Source organism: Solanum stenotomum, chromosome 10, assembly GCF_019186545.1.
Source record: "Solanum stenotomum isolate F172 chromosome 10, ASM1918654v1, whole genome shotgun sequence".
Classification (NCBI taxonomy): Eukaryota; Viridiplantae; Streptophyta; class Magnoliopsida; order Solanales; family Solanaceae; genus Solanum; species Solanum stenotomum.
Window position 1 is genome coordinate 43,617,482 of NC_064291.1, and position 22,896 is coordinate 43,640,377.

At 38.1% G+C, this 22,896-nt stretch overlaps 1 protein-coding gene across 1 annotated transcript in view; it reads left to right on the top strand.

The window, feature by feature from the left end:
• The window catches only part of LOC125841559 (protein TIC236, chloroplastic), a 52,323-nt gene that overhangs the window by 19,230 nt on the left and 10,197 nt on the right, over positions 1-22,896 (top strand). The window contains exons 12-20 of the mRNA XM_049520708.1: positions 1,200-1,367; positions 1,449-1,508; positions 3,038-3,160; positions 11,227-11,502; positions 11,646-11,711; positions 11,845-11,976; positions 12,572-13,396; positions 13,596-13,876; positions 20,409-20,665. Coding sequence (XP_049376665.1) covers positions 1,200-1,367; positions 1,449-1,508; positions 3,038-3,160; positions 11,227-11,502; positions 11,646-11,711; positions 11,845-11,976; positions 12,572-13,396; positions 13,596-13,876; positions 20,409-20,665 — 2,188 coding nt within the window. The remainder of the gene's footprint in view (positions 1-1,199; positions 1,368-1,448; positions 1,509-3,037; positions 3,161-11,226; positions 11,503-11,645; positions 11,712-11,844; positions 11,977-12,571; positions 13,397-13,595; positions 13,877-20,408; positions 20,666-22,896) is intronic.

The window sequence follows — 22,896 nt, forward strand, 5'->3', positions numbered from 1 at the left end:
CCTAGCATAACTAATCCCATCATAACTTGTATTCAAACCAAACGACTCCTTAGAGTTTTTGAGAATAGGGAGAGTAATATGCAGCAAGTAAAAATGAATTGCATTCTAACTTTGTGTTTTTGGTGTAATTAGATCTACTCTAATGATTGTCTGTATCATTGATGTTTTAGACTCATTATAGGGATAAGATAGTGCCTTTAGAGTTCATTATGTAAATATGGTTTTCAGTACAACCCATGTACTGGTTTACAGAAATAGAAACAGTTACCAATCTCAATAAAAAAGGGTGTGGCCTAGTGGTAAATAAAGTGGATTGAGACTCATGAGGTTTTTGGTTCAATTCCAAGTTGAGGCAAAAATGCTAGGTGATTTTTTCCTGTTTGTCCAATCCTTTTTGGACAGAGTTACCCGGTACTTGTGTTGGTGGTGTAGCAGGTATTCCGTGGACTTATCGAGGTGCACACAAGCTAGCCCGGGCATTACAGTTATAAAAAGAGTTCTAGGCTGTGGTAGGTTGGTATCAATGTCCCAGAAAAATTATGTGTCTCGTGTTCCAATTTGATAATTAAGTCGCGGACTTGACGTATGGGCTCTCATTTTTTTTTATCAGAAATGACCAGTTGATAAGCTTATTTGCTGATGTCTTATTGGCCTTATTATCCCTCTTGTTTGATCAGGCAAAAATTATGGGGTTGTCAAGTTCCTTAGCATGGATGTTACTAATGCATAAAACCTTAGTTACTCCATAATAATGCTGCAGGAACTTTGACAAATGCTAGTCAATTATGATATTCTCTAAATATACAGATATATTGTTACCGTGCTCATAACAGCAAGATATTGGTGGCTAATCATGAGTGATTACCTGAACAAAGTGAGTATGTAGACTTTAAATGCATGAGCTAGTTAGAATGGGCTATGCTCTAGTCATAGACTTTTTTTTTGTGGGTTTGTTGGGGGGTGGGGGTGGGTGGTATTTGGCTCCTCATAGGTTGCTTTAGTTTTGTTAGAGTATCCCACATTGGTTGAGGGAATGGACCATTGTCTCCCTTTATGGTCTTGGACATTCCTCACCTCACGTGTTACCTTTTGAGGTTGAGTTAGTCCACGGTATGTTTTCTTTACAAATTCTAATAATTTGTACTCAATGAGATGAATTTTGTAGTGGGTATAAATTTTGATTCTATTTTTATAATCAGTTGGATGCCATGGGTAGACCAGATGAAAGTCTTAATCTGGAGGTCAGAGGACCATTTCATCCTCTATCTGAAGAGAATATGATCGGCAAAATGTTCTCGTTCTCCTTCCAGAAGGGACACTTAAAAGCTAATGTCTGCTACCGGCCGCTGCACTCAGCTAATTTAGAGGTACTTCCATTTATTCCATGTCTTGAATGATCATATAGATGCTTGATTAAATGACTTATACTGCATTTACTTGCTTACCAGGTGAGACATTTGCCTTTGGATGAATTGGAGCTGGCTTCGCTTCGTGGAACGATTCAAAGGGTAATCTGATTCAGAGGAAATAATTCTTCTTTGATTAACTCCTTGATCAGGAATCTTTGGTTTTCATACATGCATACTAAGGAATTTGAATTATTGCTTTTTATAGGTCTGGAAAAGAGAAGAAAAAGAGTATAAAATTTCTTTTTTCTTTTTGATAACAGTTAAAAAAGGAACTGTAGAAATTAAGCTGCTGAACTTTTGGGTGGAAATTATTTATGTTATGCCGTAGGTGTTGAGGCCTGAGGGATCTAATAGTGTTTGTCTGACTTTTCTGCTCATTGTTCTTCATCTCCTGGATCAGCTATTCTTACAGATTATACTAAGTGATTCAGAAGCCCCTCTATAAAAATTTGAAAAGATTCTTTATCCGAACCCATTTATTCAAATATTTTTCCATCCAATGTTTTCTATAATTATTCTATAGGATATGTTTGGATATTATATATTTATTTATAGAACATTGACTTACCCTATTAGGCATAGAGAAATGATTATTTACCATATTTTTGGTATCCAAAGATTTGTATACAAGGAGCTCATCTTGTATGTCATTTCAACAATAAGTTTGCTCTTCTATTTTCACATGGTATTAGAACCTTTATGATCTTGGTTAAGTCTCAAGTAGCTTTGGCCTACCAGTGGTTGGCCTTACGCCACCTGACAAACCAATTTTTTTCTTCTTTTCTCTTCCTTTTTATGGTACCGACACAACTCCTTGATAGGAGACCTAAGCCTACACCATATCCTTCCTCTATATGGTGACCATTGGGTCCTCTAGACTTGAAATTTTTGTCGTTGTCTTGCCTGTTAGAATAGGAATAAGAACAAGAATACTATATAGAATCCTACTTGGAAAAAAACTGTAATATAATGTCGATAAATAGGGTCTTAGTGTAATAATTCAGATACACAATTCAATAATAGTATTCAATAATAATTTTTTTGTAATAATTCAGATACACAATTCAATAATAGTTTTCTCCTTTATTTCTCACATGGTATCAGAGCTTTGGTGAGAACAATTGGAGAAAGAAAACAAAGTCACAGTCACCGTGCTTCAATTTTCCAGTGACTGTTTCTGTTAGTGTTGTGCGAAAACCAACACCACCGCAGTCTCCCATTCCAAACATGTTATTCAGTTTGGGAAAAGGCTCGTGCTTTCTACATTAATGACATATCTCGTTTCTGTGATGTGATATCTCGGATGACCAACTTAAAGAAATAATAAACCCGATATGTCTACTTACTTGGGACAAGTACAAGCCGTCATGGAGGAATTGGAAACATTGATGGCAGTCATTACGAACGTGGAAAAACAAGAGCATAGACAAGTTACAGTATTCAAAAAAATAAGGACCAAAAGTGATAGCTTATCCAATATTAATCTCCTCCCCCATGTCTTGGCTTCCACACTTCTTCTCTTCCTTCTGCCTAAGTGAATGTTACTGATTTAGTAATTTTTCTTTTATTGTTTATAGAAGCTTCTCCTTTTGAGTAATTATATTGTAAAGTCTTACTTTTACTCTCAGGCAGAAATTCAACTCAACTTTCAAAAAAGAAGAGGTCATGGGGTGTTGTCAGTACTCCGGCCAAAATTCAGTGGCTTGTTGGGTGAAGCTCTTGATGTTGCTGCCAGATGGAGTGGAGATGTTGTGAGTACCTCCTCTCTCTCTCTCTCTTTGTGGATAAGTGGGGATGTTGCAAGTGTATATGTTTTCACCTGTATCTTTGTTAATGTTATTTGGTCTTTTCTTGTGCTCGCATTTTTGCAGTATTAACACTACAATCAACTGAAGCATTTTTGCAGTATTAACACTACAATCAACTTTGAACTACTTTGAATTTTAAAAACCGCTGTTCTTATAACTGAGAAACAAAAAGGTATTTGCAAGAACAGAAAAGTTGTATTTATTGATCGTCCATTAAGCTTAATAGATCAGTTTGCAAAGCTGCTGGCTCTGTGATCCATATCACCCATCACCGACTGAAGTCTTTCCGTCAAAAAGCCCTTAGGTCTTTGATCTATTGGTAAGAGCGCAACAATGATGAGTTAGTTAGATGCACGCCACAGTTTTGAACCCCGGGGCATACAAAGGCCTAGTATTTAAGTGGAGATGGGTACATGGCAAGCCACAGCTTCGAAACATCCGCCGCTAGCATTCAAGGGGTTCTCAGTTATAAAAAAAAAATGTCAGGAAGTGTGGAATGTCAGTGTTAAAATGCGTAAAGTGTGTATTTGACATTAATGTTAAAATGCTAAGAGTGTGTATTTGGCATTAATGTTATAATGCTAAAATTGTGTATTTAACAATTAAATGTATTTGTCACAGTATTCTTGAAATTACCAAGTGTCATGCATATTTGGGAGGATGTTACATGCACTATTCTTTTCTTTGGTCTGTTTGATCGCAATTACCCAGGTGAACACATGCATCTTTAGTTTGTAAGGGTAAATGTGACATTATGACCTCTTATTGAGCAAGAAAAAAGGTATTTTGTGATGTTTGTCCATTCTTTATTTCAAGAAAGATTCCAAAGCTTTATCTTGTTGTGTCTTTTTCTCGATTTCTAAAACCACCTGAAGCACAACTATCTTTTGAAATTAACATTTTCTTATGAAATATAGAAAGAAGTTGATTTTCACTTCTCCGGCTATAATTTCTTGCCAGAGTCTTGGCTTGTCAAATGAGCTTTTTGTTCTTTACAAGTGAAAAATGGTGATATGTATTTTTCCTGGAGGCTTTTTTTACTTTTACTATTGTGGGTATTCCGATGTGATCTGTTGGTTCTTTTATGATACTATGCATTTTCTTATCAGGTTGTCAATAAAAAATCTATGGAAGTCTTGTAATGGTGGAAATGGGTTTCCAGTTTGAAAGAGCTCCAGAACTTCTTAGAGCATTTTCAAAGCTTTGCTTAGAACTTCAAGGAATGGATTTGATCAACCTTGTTCCTGCTTATTGATTCTTTGTTGAACTAATTGCTTGTTTCGAAGTAGGCCTTTGCACTTACCTTTCTCTTCCTCCTGTTCTTTTTATCAAGTAGTAAAATTTTATTAACAATGGGAAATTGTACCCATGTATACCAGGAGTATACCAAAAATTAGAAATCTTACAAAAGGATATGGGTTTCTATGAAGACACTCAATTTTCTATCCCTAGAAGAACCTCGTGGGTACACCAAAAAGAAATAAAGAGATAAGAGGCTATTCAACAAGTATACAAGGTCTTCTCCTTCTCCTATTCCGTAAAAAGCTCTTTTATCTCTATCTCCATACAGTCCATATAAGTGCTAATGAAGCAACATCTCAGCCCTGTGTCTTCTCTTCCATTTTCTACAAATCCAGCTAAAAAATACTCCCTCCGTTTCATAAAGAATGACCTGGTTTGACTTGGCACGGAGTTTAAGTAAATAAAGAAGACTTTTGAATCTTGTGGTCCTAAATTAAAGTTATGTCAAATGTACAAAATTGCCCTTAATCTTGTGGTCTTAAACATGCCACGTGGAAAGCAAAAAGTAAAATGTTACCAAAAAAGGAAAGAGGTCATTCTTTTTTAAACTGACTAAAAAGGAAAGGATGTCATTCTTTGTGAAACGGAGGGAGTACCTTTTTATTGTGCCTGACATCACTTATTGAAGACCAAACCAACATGATTTTCCCACCACAAGCGAAACACTATTTGACAATGTGATAGAAGATGATTCACATTGTCACCTGAACTTTTACGGATGAAGCACCAACTGACGTATGTAATTCTTCTCTTCCTCAAATTATCACCTATCAATATTACCCTTGAAGAAACCAAATGAAAAACCCTTTAAGGTGGCCCAGTGGTTTGGGCTTGGGACTTTCATGTTGGAGGTCTCAAGTTCGAAACCCCTTGCCAGCGAAAGCAAGGGGTTTGCTTTTTGGGTCGAGCTCGTCGCATCAGGCTTGCCTAGCGCGNGGCTTGGGACTTTCATGTTGGAGGTCTCAAGTTCGAAACCCCTTGCCAGCGAAAGCAAGGGGTTTGCTTTTTGGGTCGAGCTCGTCGCATCAGACTTGCCTAGCGCGGGTTACCTCTCCTATGTGGTTTGCGAGCTATTGCATAGGAGCAGGGGTTTTACCCTGTGCGCACCCAAAGGGTAGCGGCTGCAGGTTTCCCTTGTCATTAAAAAAAAAAAAAAAAAGAAACCAAATGAAAAAACACACCTTTCTCAATACCTTAGGGATTCATACCAACAAATATGGAAAAGTGAACTCCTCCCTGACCAAAACGTTTCTTATTATAGGACTTAAATGAAAAAATCCATGTTCCCCGCTCCCTATCTCCATACATCTTGACTAGCTTGTGTAGTAGCTTAATCATTCTTTAAAATTTTGTAACCTCTCAATCTTGCAAGTTCCTTCTAAGTCTCAAATCGCAATGAACTTCTTCACCTTGTAGCCTTTGTATATGTTAAAATGACATCTCGTTTTGGCATGAAATATTGTACGTATTTGGAAATGTGATATTTAAAACCTCAAACCATTGTTCCTGCACTACCTGTGTCTCCAAAAACTTACACTACTCCTGTTGCCCAGCCTGAAAGATAATCCCCGAAAATCTCGCTTCACCCTTTCAAGATATTCTTCCAAAGCTGTGACAACTTTGTCCTCCATCCCTATTCAACACCTGATATTTCTCCGCAATTAACTCCTCTGGAGAACATTCTCCTATACATCCACATTCATAGTAATGCTTTGTTAAAGACTTCTTTATCTCTAATCCCGAGTTCATCCCAACACTTTGCTATTGTGACAGTCTACCTAGTGAAACTTCCTCTCCCCACTTGAAGCATCCTATAAAAGATCCTTTTGAAATTTGTGAAGATATGACATTGAACCTAACTCAACCCCAAAAGTTAGCTCACGGAAAGGGGGGGGGGGTCCAACATCTTATAAGGAAACCACCTATTCGCTCAATCAATGCGGAACTTAACACTCCTCCACACGCCCGGGACTCAACTGAAGTGTGGTTTACGGGGTCCCAACATTGAGAAACATAACAACAAGTGCCAATAGGTCTGGCTCGGATCCCATGTGAAGATGACCCTTGGGCCTAAATCTATCCCGCAAGCTAGCTCATGAGAGGTGGATTGCCTAAGACCATATAAGGATATCACAACTCATTCCCTCAATCAATTTGGTACTTCACAAAACTTTTCCAGCTTTGGTGTAACACTGATTGGAGCATGCATCAAAGACATGAAGTATGCAGGATCCCCAAATGAGTAGTCTTTTTTAACACATCCTTTCTCCATTTGGATAAGTATTTCTTTTGTCAACCTGCAACTGCAAGTTTCTTATTTTTTTTTTTAGAATTGGTAACATACTGCAAGTTTCTTTTCTACCCTCTCAATCACCAGGTTCCATGATGTTGGTCCTTATTAAAAGCTCCTAGTTGCAGACCAAGATAAGTAGTAGGCATGCCCCCACTCTTGTTTTTGATAAAAGTAAATAAACTTTATTAATGTTTGGGCCAAAATGTACCCGTAGACAAGAAGTATACCCAAATGGTATGAAATCTACAAAAAGACATGTTTTTTTTTTATTGAAGACATCCAATCTTTTATATAACAAGGGACTTCATAGGTACACCAAAAGAAAACAAGGTGTAGAAGGCCACTCCTCAACTTAACAAATTCATTTTTAAGATTGATCCTATGCAAGGGATAGAAAGCTGTCACAACCTAGGGGTACCCCCTAGATGTAACATGGCGTACTCAACCCCAAAGGGGTCTCATACAAGCCCTTAGCATATCATAACATAAGATAATAGAAACGATGCGGAATTTAAAACTTTATCTATACAATCGAAGTCTTTTATATAAGCAAGCGGAAGTCTAAACTTGTCTCAATTGGCCATCTACTACAATCGAAGTATCAAATAGGGTCACAGCCTAACTTACAACATAGTTCTCAAATGGAAGTACAAGGAAAGAAACTAGAAAATCATCATCCGTCCTCGAACCATGAGGACTCACCAAAAGCAAGGAGAATGATCAATTCCAAGCTCTAGCCACAATGGGGACCATTTTGAGAACCGGACCCTACACTTGGGAAAAATATAGGAAAATATGGGTTAGTACAAAAATGCACTAAAAATGATAGTCATGCATAAAATCATGAAAACATGATAAAAAGGACATTTTTGTTGAAAAGTATGCCCTTTACCAAGTTTAAGAATCATTGTGAGGATTAGTGTAAAAGCACAAGTCATAAGCATATTCAACATATAGATCATCATAGCATAATGGAGACATACCATAAGTACCCTCAAAGTCTACTTGTGCAATGCATGAGTAAGATCCCATAATCCCACCCATGCTAAGTAAAGCTTCTTGAGTAACCATAGTTAATAATTCATGTTCTTGTCATAAGTGGGAATAAGCCTTAACCGACATAGACCATGTGAGCTAAACATGGAATCCAGTGTCATGCCTCACACCGAAAAGAGGTGTCCTACTTGCCTAAGGTAGAACTAAGGTTTGCTAGCTTAGATGGATCCACTAGCTAAAGACCTATATGGGCACATAGTTATGGGATAGGGAGATTGCTACTAGAAATCCGGACTTAACTGAGGTAGAAGGTTTCCATCTCATGAGATATGTTTTGGGAACCCGGACTTAACAGCCGTAGAAGGAACCTATTTTGGAAAGCCGGACTCACTGAGGTACAAGCTTCCATCTCATACACTCTATCCACTCGGTGCTAAGCATAATTCCCATTAAGTTCGTATTAAGTTTTGACGTTAAGTTCATATTTATGGAAGAATGTCTTAACACTCAATCCAACATAGTTCATGAGATAGCTCATAGATTCAATAGGTGAGAATAACTTTTCAACCTTAGAATCATCATATTGTGAGAAAACCTTTCACATCATGTTCATTATCATACATAAGTGTGTTCATGAGGATCACATTCCAACACAACAACAACTAGATCATAATCATATTCACTTTACTCTCAAAGTGTTCTCATATCATATACAAACCCTCGTAATCATGCATAATTCTCCTATATTGCCCTTCAAGGAACATAAATCATAATTCATCAACACATCTAGAATTACTACATTAGACATGGATGACAACATAATTCAAGTAGTTCAAGTACTACATGCATAATTCCATCATATTCTACTTGCATCAATCAATACTACCCACACTTTAAGATCCAAATTGAGAAAATAGGGGAATTCATCATAAAAACAGTAATAAATCATCAATTTGATCATACTATAAAGCAATTAAATCATTAGAATCGTTGTTAAAGTGAATCCATGACTTGGAGTAAAACCCTAGCTTTTTGGGGAAATTACAAGTTTTGAAATTGAGTTTGGAGGGACTCCATGGATGAAAACTATCCATGGATGAAGGACTACCATACCTTAGCTTTGATTCTCCGAAGAAATCGAGTTAAAAAGCCTTCTTCTTCAAACCCTAGCTTGATTTTCTTTTTCTTCTTCCTTGGAGTTCTAGAGAGAAGCTTTTTGAGGGAAATTGGTTTTGATTTGGGAATTTGGAAATTATGAGGAAGATGATTTAGTTTAGTGACTTAAAAACCTTATATAGGTGTTCTAATAATGTATAAAACGACGTCACTTAACCCCACTTAAAATAGGAAATCCCCATAATACCCCCAAGTGAAATTGCCTTTTGGCAGTTACAGGCCTCATCCACGACTGCACGACCACGGTCCGTGGATGGACTCACGTGGCGTGCTGTTCATCCGTGGTTTGAGGTCCTGTGGCTTGGTTTGCAGGCCTTGACCCACGACTTTCACTGACGGACCATGGTTGGACCCACGACCCGTTCTGGTGAAGTGTGGTCTGGGTTCAGGGGCTTGACCTACGCCCCTCATCCACGAGGCGTGGGCTGACCACTCCGTGGGTCACTTCCAGGCAGCCTCCAAGAGGCTTTTCCTTAAGGACCCATGGTTGGTCCTTGGGGTTTAAACCTTGGCGTTCAAACACGAAAACATAAATTTTAAGGTACGGGGAGGTACGTTCAAGGCTCTAACCCTAATGTCAAGATCTAGTTATTTTCTTCATTACGACAAGAAAATCAACTTTATTGTTGTGGAGTTCATAAGAAGGAAGACCTATAATAAAAGATTTTCAGAGCCATTTAAGATAAACCCAACACTATCACTTTCTAAAATTCTCTAGATGTAGGTATTTGTAACTGGGTGTTTAGGTAACCTTAAAAGCTAATCAAACTGGTTTATAAGCAGTTTTTAACTTATCTACGCGTTTGTCAGTACCAAAATTACTTATAAGCTAAAATCAACCAAAAGTCATAAGTTGGTTAGCCCTAACTAACGGCTTTTCAGCTACTAAGCCATTTTGATCTGACCAAGATTTTTATTGCTTTATCCCTAATATCTTTTAAAAAATTTAAAATACTCTTCCTAAAAAACTCCTAACTCCCTCCCTCATTCCTTTTTTATCGCTTGTTTTTCTCCTTGTGAAGATACTTATAATTTATAATTTTTATAAATAACTTTAATGACATTTATAACAAAACGCATCAGTTGCTTATTATCAATTTTTACACTTCTATTCAAAGATGTAACGGCTTAGTTATAAACCAGTTTTTACACTTGATATTTATCAACTGCTTTTAATCAGCTAATCCAAACAGGCTCTTACTATTCTTCCTCCTTTTTACTGTGGGTATACACGTAATTCTTCTGGTATCAAAATTCAGTCATGCATATTTGCTGCTTTAAATTTTTGTATCCAGTCTTTTTGACTGTTTCTAGTATGCTTATGCATAAGTATCCTTTATTTGCCTGGTAAATAGAACTAAAAGTCAGCTCAATGACTCATGGTCACTTCAGTTTTTTTCTTTAAGAAAGCTATTTCTGTATCAATTAGTAGTCGTGTAACATGAAACAACTTTATTTTAAGAAAGTTGTAAAGCTACTGAATTTCTTGTTAATACTCCACCTTTCATCCACACCATCAAACAGTTTGAATTGTTCCACCGCATAAAAGAATACTTCTCATATGCGCGAATGTGTTTTGATGACATCCATTAAATTCTGGCAAGCTTAGCTTTAGACAAGCTGAAACCACTCAATTGATAGGTCATAGGTGCTAAAGACTTTGAAGTAATCGTTTCATGTGATGTATAAAGCTTGAAGCATAGGAAATGCCTTGAATCATGGTGAGGCATATATTTAAGTGTTAGTTCATTGGGGCACTAACATATTACTCCATTTATCTCACTTTCCTTTTTAATCAGTCGCAAAAGAAAGTGACCTTTTGTATTTAGATACAATTCAACTTTACAAACCCTTAATGTGATGGTTTATAGCACACAAAATGTCTAAGCCTTGTTTTACACCACAAAATTTAAATTTCTTGCTTAATTTCCATGCCCAGTCAAATTGTGTCACATAAATTTGGATGGAGGGAGTACATTTTTTTGTTTTATTGCTCAAAAAAACGTTCAGTGACAACAGTAAATTGTTGGCTTTCTTCTGTTTAATTTATAAGAGGATAAATCTACTCAGTGTTGTAAAGTTGTGCTTTGTGGAATGTGTATTCCTATCTGCGTTTTTATACGGAGGGAAAATGATGAATCCACTATCTATTTCAGTACCATGATTTAGGTTTTCACAGTACCGAATTTTAATAATGTGATTAACATCCTAAACTATTTTCTCATGTTACCTTTTTTCTTAGATCACCATTGAGAAGTCCATTTTGGAGCAAAGCAATAGTAAGTATGAGCTTCAAGGTGAATATGTACTGCCAGGCACACGAGATCGGATGCCATCTGGCCAGGAGAGATGTAGTTTTTTTCACCGGGCAATGACTGGACGTCTGGGAAGTGTTATATCCTCCATGGGTAGATGGAGAATGAGGCTTGAGGTTCCAAGAGCTGAGATTGCTGAGATGCTTCCACTTGCAAGGCTTCTGTCTCGAAGTTCTGACCCTGTTGTTTTATCTAGGTCAAAGGTAGAATAAATAATGAAATAATAGAAGTATCTGTTTCTCATAAAGAAATAATAAAGAAGACAGGATTGGAGGGCGTGGGAATTGATTGTTGCAGAATGATTTCCACTAAATTCAAATTTTAACCCTCTTTTACTTGCTTGCAGGACCTTTTCATGCAAAGTTTGCAGTTAATCGGATTGTATACTGAAAGCCTCCAGAAGCTGCTTGAGGTACTTATTGATAAATTACCATGATAAATTCTGGAAAGTGGAAACCTCTGTTAGTTCTGCTATTCTTTGATTTCCAGTTAATGGAGATTATACTAAGATAAGCTCTACCATTTCTTGATGGCAACAAACATAGGAAATTCGGGGTCATTCTACTCTATCAGATGAAGTTATCCTTGAAGAGTTCAATCTTCCTGGTTTAGCTGAACTTAAGGGTCGCTGGAGTGGCTCTTTAGACGCAAGTGGTGGAGGAAATGGAGACACAATGGTAAAATAAGTCTACATTTCGGTCATGGTACTCCAATATGGAATACTCCTTGTCTTTGCATTGCTATATATTCTTACCCACCTTAATTAACGCCACAAACATCGTGATAATAGGTGCAATTCAGTCTCTTTCGAGAGTAATGTCTGCTAAAAGTTATTATGCTTTAGCATTTGATTTTGTTTTTAATTTTATGTTTGAGCTGGTTGTCTTTGTTGAATATTTTCTGGTCCATCCCTAATTTGCATGCGATTCTTGCTTCTTTATTTTGGTTCTGCACTTGTGACCACACCTCCCTATTTGCTGATTGTATTACATGCAAAGATTCCAACCTAATTGCCTACCACTTGATCTATTATTTACTAGGGTGGCTATGGACTCGATTCTTTGATGTGTCAATTTTTGAACTCATTCTTCTAGAAACAATGTGGGACCTCTGAGATATTTTCTTTAAAGTAGGATTGCAAAATGCAGGACATGTAGTTGATATGTAGCTATAGTTTTTTCAAATGATTTTAATGCCCTCAGATGTTTGTATAATAATCTTCCAGGTTGCTTCTTATTGCCTATTTTTTGTCCTGGTTTCTGTAATTTCTAGGCTGAGTTCGACTTTCATGGGGAGGAATGGGAATGGGGTACTTATAAGACTCAGCGTGTTCTGGCAGCTGGTGCATATAGCAATGATGATGGTTTGCGTCTTGAGAGAATCTTTATCCAAAAGGATAATGCCACAATACATGCAGATGGAACTCTGGTTGAGGCAAAGCCTAATCTACATTTTGCTGTTCTGAACTTTCCTGTTAGTTTAGTTCCTACATTGGTTCAGGTTATTGAATCAACTGCCACTGAAGCAGTTCATTCTTTGCGGCAATTTATGTCTCCAATCAGAGGCATATTGCATATGGAAGGGGATCTTAGAGGAAATCTTGCTAAACCAGAATGTGATGTACAAGTAAGGCTCCTAGATGGTGCCATTGGGGGTATTGACCTTGGTCGAGCTGAAATTGTTGCTTCACTAACTCCAACCAGCCGTTTCCTGTTCAATGCAAAATTTGAACCAATCATCCGAAATGGTCATGTACACATTCAAGGAAGTGTTCCTCTGACCTTTGTCCAAAATAATGTTTTGGAGGAAGATAATTCAGAAAGGGACAAAAGTGAATCATCCTGGATTCGTAGTTGGGGCACGGAGAAGAGCAAGGCACCTGTAGATGAAGCTAGTGATAAAAGAAGCTCCAGAGAGAGAAATGAGGAGGGTTGGGATACTCAGTTGGCTGAAAACCTTAAAGGGTTGAACTGGAACCTACTTGATGCCGGGGAAGTCAGGATCGATGCTGATATTAAAGACGCCGGCATGATGTTGTTGACGGCTTTGTCTCCATATGCAAACTGGCTCCAGGGAAATGCTGAAGTTGTGCTTCAGGTAGGTTCATTTAATTGTAAGATTACATGCAGAATGTCAAAGAAGTGTGAAGCATCCAGAGACTATTTCAAGTTGCGTAAAATTGATTTACAAAAAACAGGGGGAAAGAAAGAGGGAGAAAACAGGGAGTTGGTTTTTGCTTATGTATCTGTTTTCCTTTCTCTTAGTGCTGATGTATATCACTTCTTCAAACATACAGGTTAGAGGTACCGTTGAACAACCGGTACTCGATGGGTCTGCATCGTTCCATAGGGCTACTGTATCTTCACCTGTATTTCGTAAACCTCTAACCAACTTTGGCGGCTCAGTTCTAGTGAACTCAAACAGACTAAGTATTAGTTCCTTGGAAGGTAGAGTTAGCAGAAAAGGGAAACTTTCCGTGAAGGGAAATTTGCCACTCAGAACAGTTGAGGCATCTGATGGTGATAAAATTGATTTGAAATGTGAAGTACTGGAAGTACGAGCAAAGAATATCTTCAGGTATATTTTATATGCATTTATCTATAGAAAATATTTAAATGTGCAACTGTAAAAGATTCTGTGTATTCATCTGTCTCGGTATAATAACAAACATATTGGCAAGATGGAGTTGTTCGGGTGGTAAGCACCCCTCACTTCCAACCCTAAGGTTGTGAGTTCGAGTCACCAAGGGAGAAAAAAGGTGGGAACTCCTAGGGAGGGGTAAACATATCGTTAAAGCTGGTTGAGGCGCTGATTCCTTCTCTGATTTCTAAGACACATGGAGTTCTTTGTTCTTTTCCTGTTTCACCTTGTTAAAGAATACATTTGTCATGTTATGGCGCAAGCCTTGGAGGGGTGGATTGACACCCGGTGCTTTAACTTTGATCAAGCGCGAACCATCCTTAACATAATTTAGTAAACATAGTGCATCCATGAATTAGAAAACATAATGCTTTTCATAGAACACTTTTATTTTCATTAACCTTAAAACTACAACAACATACCAAGTATAATCTGACAAGTGGAGTCTGGGACGGTAGGTTGTATTTAGACCTTACCTCTACCTTTGTGGGGTAGAGAGGTTGTTTGTGATAGACCCTCGGCTACCTATTAACCTTCATAAAGTGCGACAACACCTCGGCTACCTATTAACCTTCTACCCTAATCCTCGTCCTTCAAACCTTCCTATCTAGAGTCATGTCCTCAGTAAGTTGTAGTTGTGTCATGTCCGGTCTAATCATCTCCCCCTAATTCTTTTTCAACCTGCCTCTACCTCTTCTAAGTCTTGCTACAACTAATCTCTTATACCTCTTTACTGTCCCATCCGCACACCTGCTTTTCACATGCCTGAACCATCTCAGCCTCATGTCCTCCTTCTTGTCCACCACAGAGGTCACTCCCACCTTACCCCGTATACCTTCGTTCTTAATCATATCTCTCCTAGTATCATAAACACCAGATGACCTTCATAAAAGGTAGGCAGAACATTGATGCAACACTTATAGCAAGTGAGTGTGTGGACACCAGAGTCAAAGGAGATGATCCAGGAATTATGTGCAAGCTGGACATAGAGAAGGCTTCTGATCATGTCAATTGGGGATTCCGAATTCTAAAACAGATGGGTTTTGGGGAGAAATGGCTGAAGTGGATCGACTATTGCATAAAAACGGTTAGGTTCTCCATGTTAGTGAATAGAGAACCTGCTGATTTTTTCCCATCAGAAAGAGGTCTAAGGCAGGGAGACCCACTCTCTCCTTTCCTTTTCATCCTAGCCATGGAGGGCTATAATAGTATGATGAGAGTAGTTATCCAAAACAATTGGTTAAAAGGCTTCAAGGTCAGCAACTCTTCAGGAAAGGAAATGCAGATAAAGCAGATGACACAATTATTTTCTGTGAAGTCAAGGCTGAATAGGTTGCCTTAATAAGAATGACCGGTGGTTTTTGAAGCAGTCTTTGGTTTATCAGTAAATTGGAGGAAAAACAACATCTTTCCAATTAAAGAAGTCCCTCAACTTCAGTGCCTGGCAAGGATATCGGGGTGTAAAGTAGAACAATTTTCCACTACTTACTTGGGCATGCCATTGGGGCACAAACATAAGGAGCTAGAAATTTGGGATGGCATAATTGAAAAGACAGAAAAAATTGGCCAATTGGAAAGCTCAGTGTATCTCTTTGGGAGGGAGAGTCACTTTAATAAACTTTGTGTTGGACTCTCTTCCAACTTATTTTTTTTTTTTTTTTGATAAGGTAACTTTATATTCACATCAAAACTCATCAGCGAAGCCTGATGAGGTGGGATTTACAGCCCCCAGGGGGTAATTTCAAAAGCCAAAAACTGGGCAAAACTTTACAATTGAGCTTTAAAATCCACTAAGCTATCTACCTCCCCCACCAAATCCTGTTTACACCAAAAATACAGCAGGCCCAAGCTATTCATCTTGATTTCCTGAGTGTTGTTAAGTTTCCCATTATGTCTTTATTCCCTATGCCTACCAAAGTGGAAGAAAGACTTGACAAACTGAGAAGAGATTTCTTGTGGAAAGGGAAGGGTTTGCATATAGTCACATGGCAGAATGCATAGTTACATAAACAATTGGGTGGAGTTGGAACCAGAAACTTGGGGTTGTAGAATAGATGCCTCTTGTCAAAATGGCTATGGAGGTTCAACACTGAGGAACAAACACTGTGGAGGGAGGTGATAGTCAGCAAGTACGGGCTGAATGGAAATTGGGTCTCCTAACTCTGTGAATAGCACTTATTGGGTGTCAGCTGGAGAACAATAAGAAACTTGTGGCCTGATCTAAGTAGAAACATAGTCTACAAGGTGGGAAATGGGACTAAAATCCTATTCTGGAAGGAGAATTGGAGTGGAAATGAGGCATTGATGGTCTTATTTCCAGACCTATTCCCCGTGTGTACCAATCCGGAAGAATCAATGGCTGACGTATGGTCTACTCATGGATGGAATATTGTGTTTAGAAGGCATTTAAATGACTGGGAGATTTGGAGAGTGGCTGAGCTATTACATGTTCTGAACGGGTTCAATGGGTTATCGGCAGAAAAAGATTCTATCATATAGAAACACTCTAGAGATGGAAGCCTTTCTGTTAACAAGCTATATATTAAGGAGGTGAAGGATCATCTATGTGGTAAGCTTGGCCCCTGGAAGCAGATTTGGAGTAACAAGGTGCCAACCAAGATAAAGTGTTTCTCTTGGTTGGTTGCCAGAAGAGCATGCTCCTGACATGAGATATTGAAAAGGAGGGGTTTCTATATTGCCTCTTGGTGCTCTCTCTGTAATGAGACTGAGGAAACCAACAACCACTTGTTCCTCCATTGCAGAGTGACAACACAATTGTGGAACTTTTTTTGGGACTAACACATACATAATGGATTATGTCGGGGGGAGAAAATCTAAGAAAAAGTGGTGGAGTATAATACCATCATGCATTTGGTGGTCTATTTGGAAAGAAAGAAATAGCAGATGTTATGATAACAAGGCTAATTCAATAGAGAAAGTCAAATGGAACTGCTTGACTACTTTTTATTTTTGGTGTAAAGAGGAAGGGATAGAAGAAGCTGCACAAATTTTGGAATTTATAAGCACTTTGTAATCTATTAGCCTTTTTGTTTTTTCTCTTGTTGGAAACCAATTTTTGGAGGTCTCCAGCATATCCTTAATACTGAGGAATACAACATTATCTTTCTCAAAAAAAAAATGAATAAAAGAAATGCCGATGAGAAGGCCCGACTACACCCAAAAGAATTCAAATATTTGTATTATTAAAAGAATTCTCTGAGCATAGAAGGGGCTCACCAAAAGACTGTAGAATGAGGGAGGTGCCTAGCAAAGGTCCATGTCATACCGAGTATCAATACCTGAATCCACGAAAAGATGAAGTGCCTCCGTGAAAAGACGTGAGTAAATAACAAACAAGTACTTGGATGCATCATTGACTCCTTCACATTAAATGGGACAAGATATCAAGAAATTTTCGAGGTCTCTACATGCCTTCTATCAGTTTTCTACGATTTACTAAAGGGTTTTATAATGGTCATGGGCTTCTCTACTTTTTACCTTAAGGATTTAGATTGGACACTTGGATTCTTTCTGTGGGTTCCAGATTCAAGTAGAGGTCCTGTTCCAATCCCGCTGTCACCCCTAGTTAAAAATTAGGTGTGCTTGATCCATGAAAAGTATTAATCCTCACATGAGAAGGTTCATTGAAGAAATATCTTAAAATATTCATGTTAATAAAATACACTGCATACCTAACTCAACCCCAAAAGTTAGTTCACGAAGCGGGGATTGCCCAAGATCATATAAGGAGCCAACAACCGATTCATTCGACTAATGTGGAACACTTACACCTCCCCCTTTGGCACACTAAGACTGAACATCTGGTGGGTGGACAATAAAGCATGGGGGTGCAACATTTGGGTAAATCAAGAATAGGGATGGGTCGTCTCTAATACCATGTTTAGAAATGGATCATGGGCATAACTCGGCTCCAAACATTAGTTCATGAGGTGGGGATTGCCCGAGATCATATAAGAAGACAACAATTCATTCTTGCAATCAACGTGGGCAGTTACTAAATCTATTGCACTGGGCTTCTCATTTTCAACTCAAGTCCATCAAATCACTCTGGACTTCTCTCTCTCAATCTAGCATGTTGAGCCACTGACTTTGCTACAGCTCACTCTTTAACCTGTTGAGCCAACTCTCTACTCTGGGCCCACTGTTGAACCTTTTGAGCCTGCTTTCTCTATGCTTCGGGGAACACTTTGATCTTTTCAAGTCTTTTTTGTTTTTTTTTTGTTTTTGATAAGGTAACATCTTCCAGTGTATATATCAACATCGCACCAAAACAATGTGCTGGTAAGTGGTAACCAAAATATGATGCTTACAAAAGGATTAAAAAAAGAAAAGGGCAGGTAAACTACAACAACTACAGCCTTGTTCATCGTATAAGGTACCTAGTACATATATGATTTCCTTAGAATCATCTATGTATTCAGATTTACACCAAAAACAAAAGAGATGGAAACAAGGCTGCTACTTATGTCTTCAAAACACCTAGAGTTCCTCTCCTTCCGGCTTCCATATTCTCCACCAACTAGTTGGAGGGACAATTTTCCATCTGTCTTTTCTAGTCTTGCAGTTTCACCTTTGTTCCAGCATGCAATAACTTCAAAAGTTCTTTCTGGCATTGTTCAGCTAGAACCTCTGAGATTGATGAATAGATCTTATAGTTGCCTTGTAACGCTGCAGTGTAAAAAGAGATGACTTATTGTCTCTGCCTCTTGCCCACAGAGGTGGCACCTTGAGCATAGTTGTATTCCTCTCTTTCTAAGATTGTCACGAGTCAGTACAGCTTCTCTTACCACCAGCCAGGAGAAGCAGGCCACATTATAGGGGACCTTCACATTCTAGATGTGTTTCCAAGGCCAACATATAACCTGTGGGCTTACTTGATTCAATTCTTTATAAGCTGTACTAACGGTATAAATTCCGCTTGAGTGGTTATGCCATCTCAGTGTATCTTCTCCCTTTTTTCTTAGAAAGGTAACAGGTTTATAGATAAATCTTCAGCACTAAAGGCTGGGATCCCAAATTTACACCATGGAGCTACATACAGTTAAGTAGACTCAACAAATCTTTAAAAAAAAATAGGTCCTACTTCATCTTACAAAGAACCTAGAATATCTATAATAGCTACTTCATCTTCTCCCTTTTGCGGCCCCTTTCCTTGTTCCAAAACTTTGACAAACTCTCTGCAATCCTGGGGACCTCCCAATCATGTAATAGCCTTCGAAAAGTTGGGTTTCACCCATGTCTTGACCAGACCTCCTTTAAGATGTGCCATGTTGGAGACTTAAAAAATACGTCAGGAAAAGTAGTTGGAGTTCATTCAAAGTGGACAAGACCATAAAAAACATCCGGTTAGTGGAGCTATTTTCTGGTGCATTTGGCCAGAGAGAATTAGAAGATGTTTTGATGGAATCTCAATTTCATGTCTCCCTAAAATCCAAGTGCTTGATACAAATTTTTCGCTGGTTCAGGCTGACTCCTCTGTCTAGCTTTGAGCTCTTTTTGGAATGTGTTAGTTCTTTAGTTTTAGTCTCTAGTTGATAGAACTGACTTTATCTCTATTTTTGCGTCTGAGTCCTTGTACTCAGCATTTTAAATTTCTGCATCTTCTTGATGTGATTAATGATATCTGTCCTCCTTCAAAAAGAAAATAGTCAGGGAAAAGCACCTTCAAGCATCCACTGCCCGCCAGTCATCCTCCCAGAACATGATTTTCCGGCCATCCTTCACATTAAATCTCAATCCTCCTTTGAGACAACCATAAGTTTCTGATAGTTCTCCACAGGCTGATTCCATAAGGGGTGGACACCTTTTTTGTCATCCAAAATCCTTCTTTTCCATACTTTGCTTTTATAACTGTGCCCCATAATACATGCTCTTCTTTTGTGAACCTCCATAGAGACTTCATTAGAAGACCTTCTTCTGTTTCTTCAGGTTTCTAATTCCCAGGCGCCCCATCTTTTTTGATGATGATCAAATTTTTCCATTTAACTAGGTGTAATCTAAATTCCTTCTCAGATCATACATCTTCTTTTCCATACTTACTGGAATAGGAAATAAAAAACATCATATATGTAGGGAGTGCATCCAAGACAGAGTTAATCAAGGTCAACCTGCCTCCCAGAGAAAGATACTGAGATTTCCATCTTGCCAATCTTTTCTCACATCTTTCTAAACTACCTGACCAATTTGGATTTACTTTTAGCATCTAAAGGCAAACAACATAGTTTTTTTTTCATTCACTTTAAATTGGAGTTTTTTTTAAAAAAAAACATTGTATTCTGCTTTCCTGATGAATCTATGTAGACATACACTACTTGTACTGCATTCTACACTCTGCTTTTCTTATTTTCTTCAATTATTTTCCTTTTTAAGTTTTTCTAGCTCTAGCAAAAAATATGAATCTTCTCATCTCGTCTTTCCTTCTGAAACTTGATGATGACTGGAACAACAGTGGGCAAGTTGATACTCAATTGCAAGTAAGTGGGTCCATACTGCAACCAAACATTTCTGGGAAGATGAAGCTGAGTCATGGGGAAGCATACCTGCCACATGACAAGGGTAGTGGAACTGCTCCTTTCAGTAGAGAGGCATCTGATCAATCAAGACTTCCAGCAGGTGGTTACAATCGTATAGTTGCATCAAAGTATGTTTCACGCTTCCTCAGTTTAAAGCCTGCTGCTTCAGACATTCAGTTCAATCAATCATCAGGTAATTTGAGTATGATCTCAGTCTATATAGTTGGGTTTCTTCATCAAATGCCTGGTTGAGTTCAGGCCATCTGGTCGAACCAGAGATTTTCTGTTTATGTAGGTTAGCTGTTTCTTTAAGGCTCTGTTTTCTACGTGATAGAACTACTGTCCTCATTACGGATAATAGGGATTCTACAAGAGAAATGTCCAAAATTAACTGTCTGATTCTTTGCAGAAGGAGTCAGGGACTATTAAAAGCGCATTCATTGAACTTAACAGTTGTAGTGCTTCTTAAATACTTGATCTTTGGGTAATGTTATTTTCCACCATTATTTAGCACTTTTGTGAAGTCCAAATTCTTCTCTTTTACTCATGGAGAGCATGTGAATATGCACTTTCTACTATAAAACACACATTAAACCTCTTAGAGACTCTAGTTTTGGAAGCATTGTTTTTTTTTTTTAATGAGGTGCCTAACATAAGAGTGTTAGCAAATATCCTGGGGGGGAGTATAGGGGAGCTCCCCACAGTGTATCTTGGAATGCCTTTGGGGGATAAGAGCAAGTCAAAAGGCATCTGGAACAATGTTTTAGGAAAGTGTGAAAAGAAGTTAGCAAATTGGAAAAGCAAATATTTGTCTCTGGGTGGAAGAGCCACACTCATAAATAGTGTGTTGGATGCCATACCCACATATATGATGTCAGGTTTCCCTGTGCCTGCAAATGTAATCGACAAAATGGATGCCATATGGAGGAATTTTTTGTGGCAAGGAAACTATGATTCTAATGATAAAAAAATTCATCTAGTAAAGTGGGATGAAGTTATCCTCAGCAAAAAGGTAGGGGGTTTGAGGATAAGAAATCTTAAAATTCAGAATCAAAGCCTTCTAATGAAGTGGCTTAGGAGATTTGCATCACAGGAACAAGCTTTGTGGAAGGATACAATCAAGACCAGGTTTGGTATGGAGAATAAGTGGACTACCAACTTGCCAACACAACCCTATGGGACTGGAGTATGGAGGGCTATCAGAAACCGGTGGATCAATTTTGTCAACAAATGCAAAATCAAGGTAGGAAATGGGGGGAAAGACTCTGTTTTGGGAAGAAGTGTGGGTGGGACAGGTAATTCTGAAGAACAAGTTCCCTGATTTGTCCATTTAAGTCTTCAAAAGTTATCCACAATCAGAGAAATGAGAGACAGTCAAGGGTGGGACCTAAGGTTTAGAAGACATCTAAATGCTTGGGAAATCAACAGAGTGGCTGAACTATACAATATTCTAGAATAATTCAAAGAACTAAATTCCAATGAGGACAGTTTATTTTGGAATCCTGACCAGAAAGGAAGATTTACGGTGGGTTCAGCTTACAGAAGGTTACAAAGATAAAACTCACCTGGTGGTAGTTGGCCTTGGAAGATGATCTGGAAAGTCAAGATACCTTTCAAGGTAGCATGTTTTACTTGGCTTTTAGCCAAACAGGTTACTCTCACCCAGGACAATCTAAGGAAAAAAGGTTTTCAAATTTGTTCTAGGTGCTCTTTTTGTGAATGTGAGATTGAGACAATAAACCATCTCTTTCTACATTGTAGAGAGACTGTGAAGTTATGGCAGATTTTAAGGGGCATAAGCTGGACTATGCCAAGGAGTATCAAAGAAGTTTTAGCTTGTTGGAATAGAGAAGGAAATCAGTCAGGACACCGGGAGAGATGGAAGATTGTCCCAGCATGCATTTGGTGGGACTATATGGATGGAAAGAAACTAGAGATGCTACTGAAAATAAGAGCTGCTGACTGCAGAAACTGAAGATGAATTGTCTGGTCCTTGTCTTTTTTTGGTGTAAACATGAATATCCTCAAGAAGAAGAGGATATTCCTAGTTTTCTAGATTATTTGTGATGTAGCAGTAGTTTTCTCTTCCTTGTATTTTGGCTGTAAGTATTACTGGAATACTTCCTGAGTATACCTTTGTTCATAATACAACCTACCCTTCTCAAAAAAAAAAAATGTTGTGTTTGGATTTTCGTGATTAACTTTTTAAAAAATATCACTAAATCCTTAAAATATCATAGACGCTTCTTATTTTAAAAGTTATGAGAATACCAAACTTATATTGAATAGCTGAAAAGGAAAAAGGAGGCATGTTCAGCTATAAAAGAAAATTTAGTTCAGAAATGTGGGGGCCTAAACGTAAAACAGAAAGAGTGCCCGAATTCTAAATTTTTGAAAAAGATTATACCAAGGGGATATGACAAT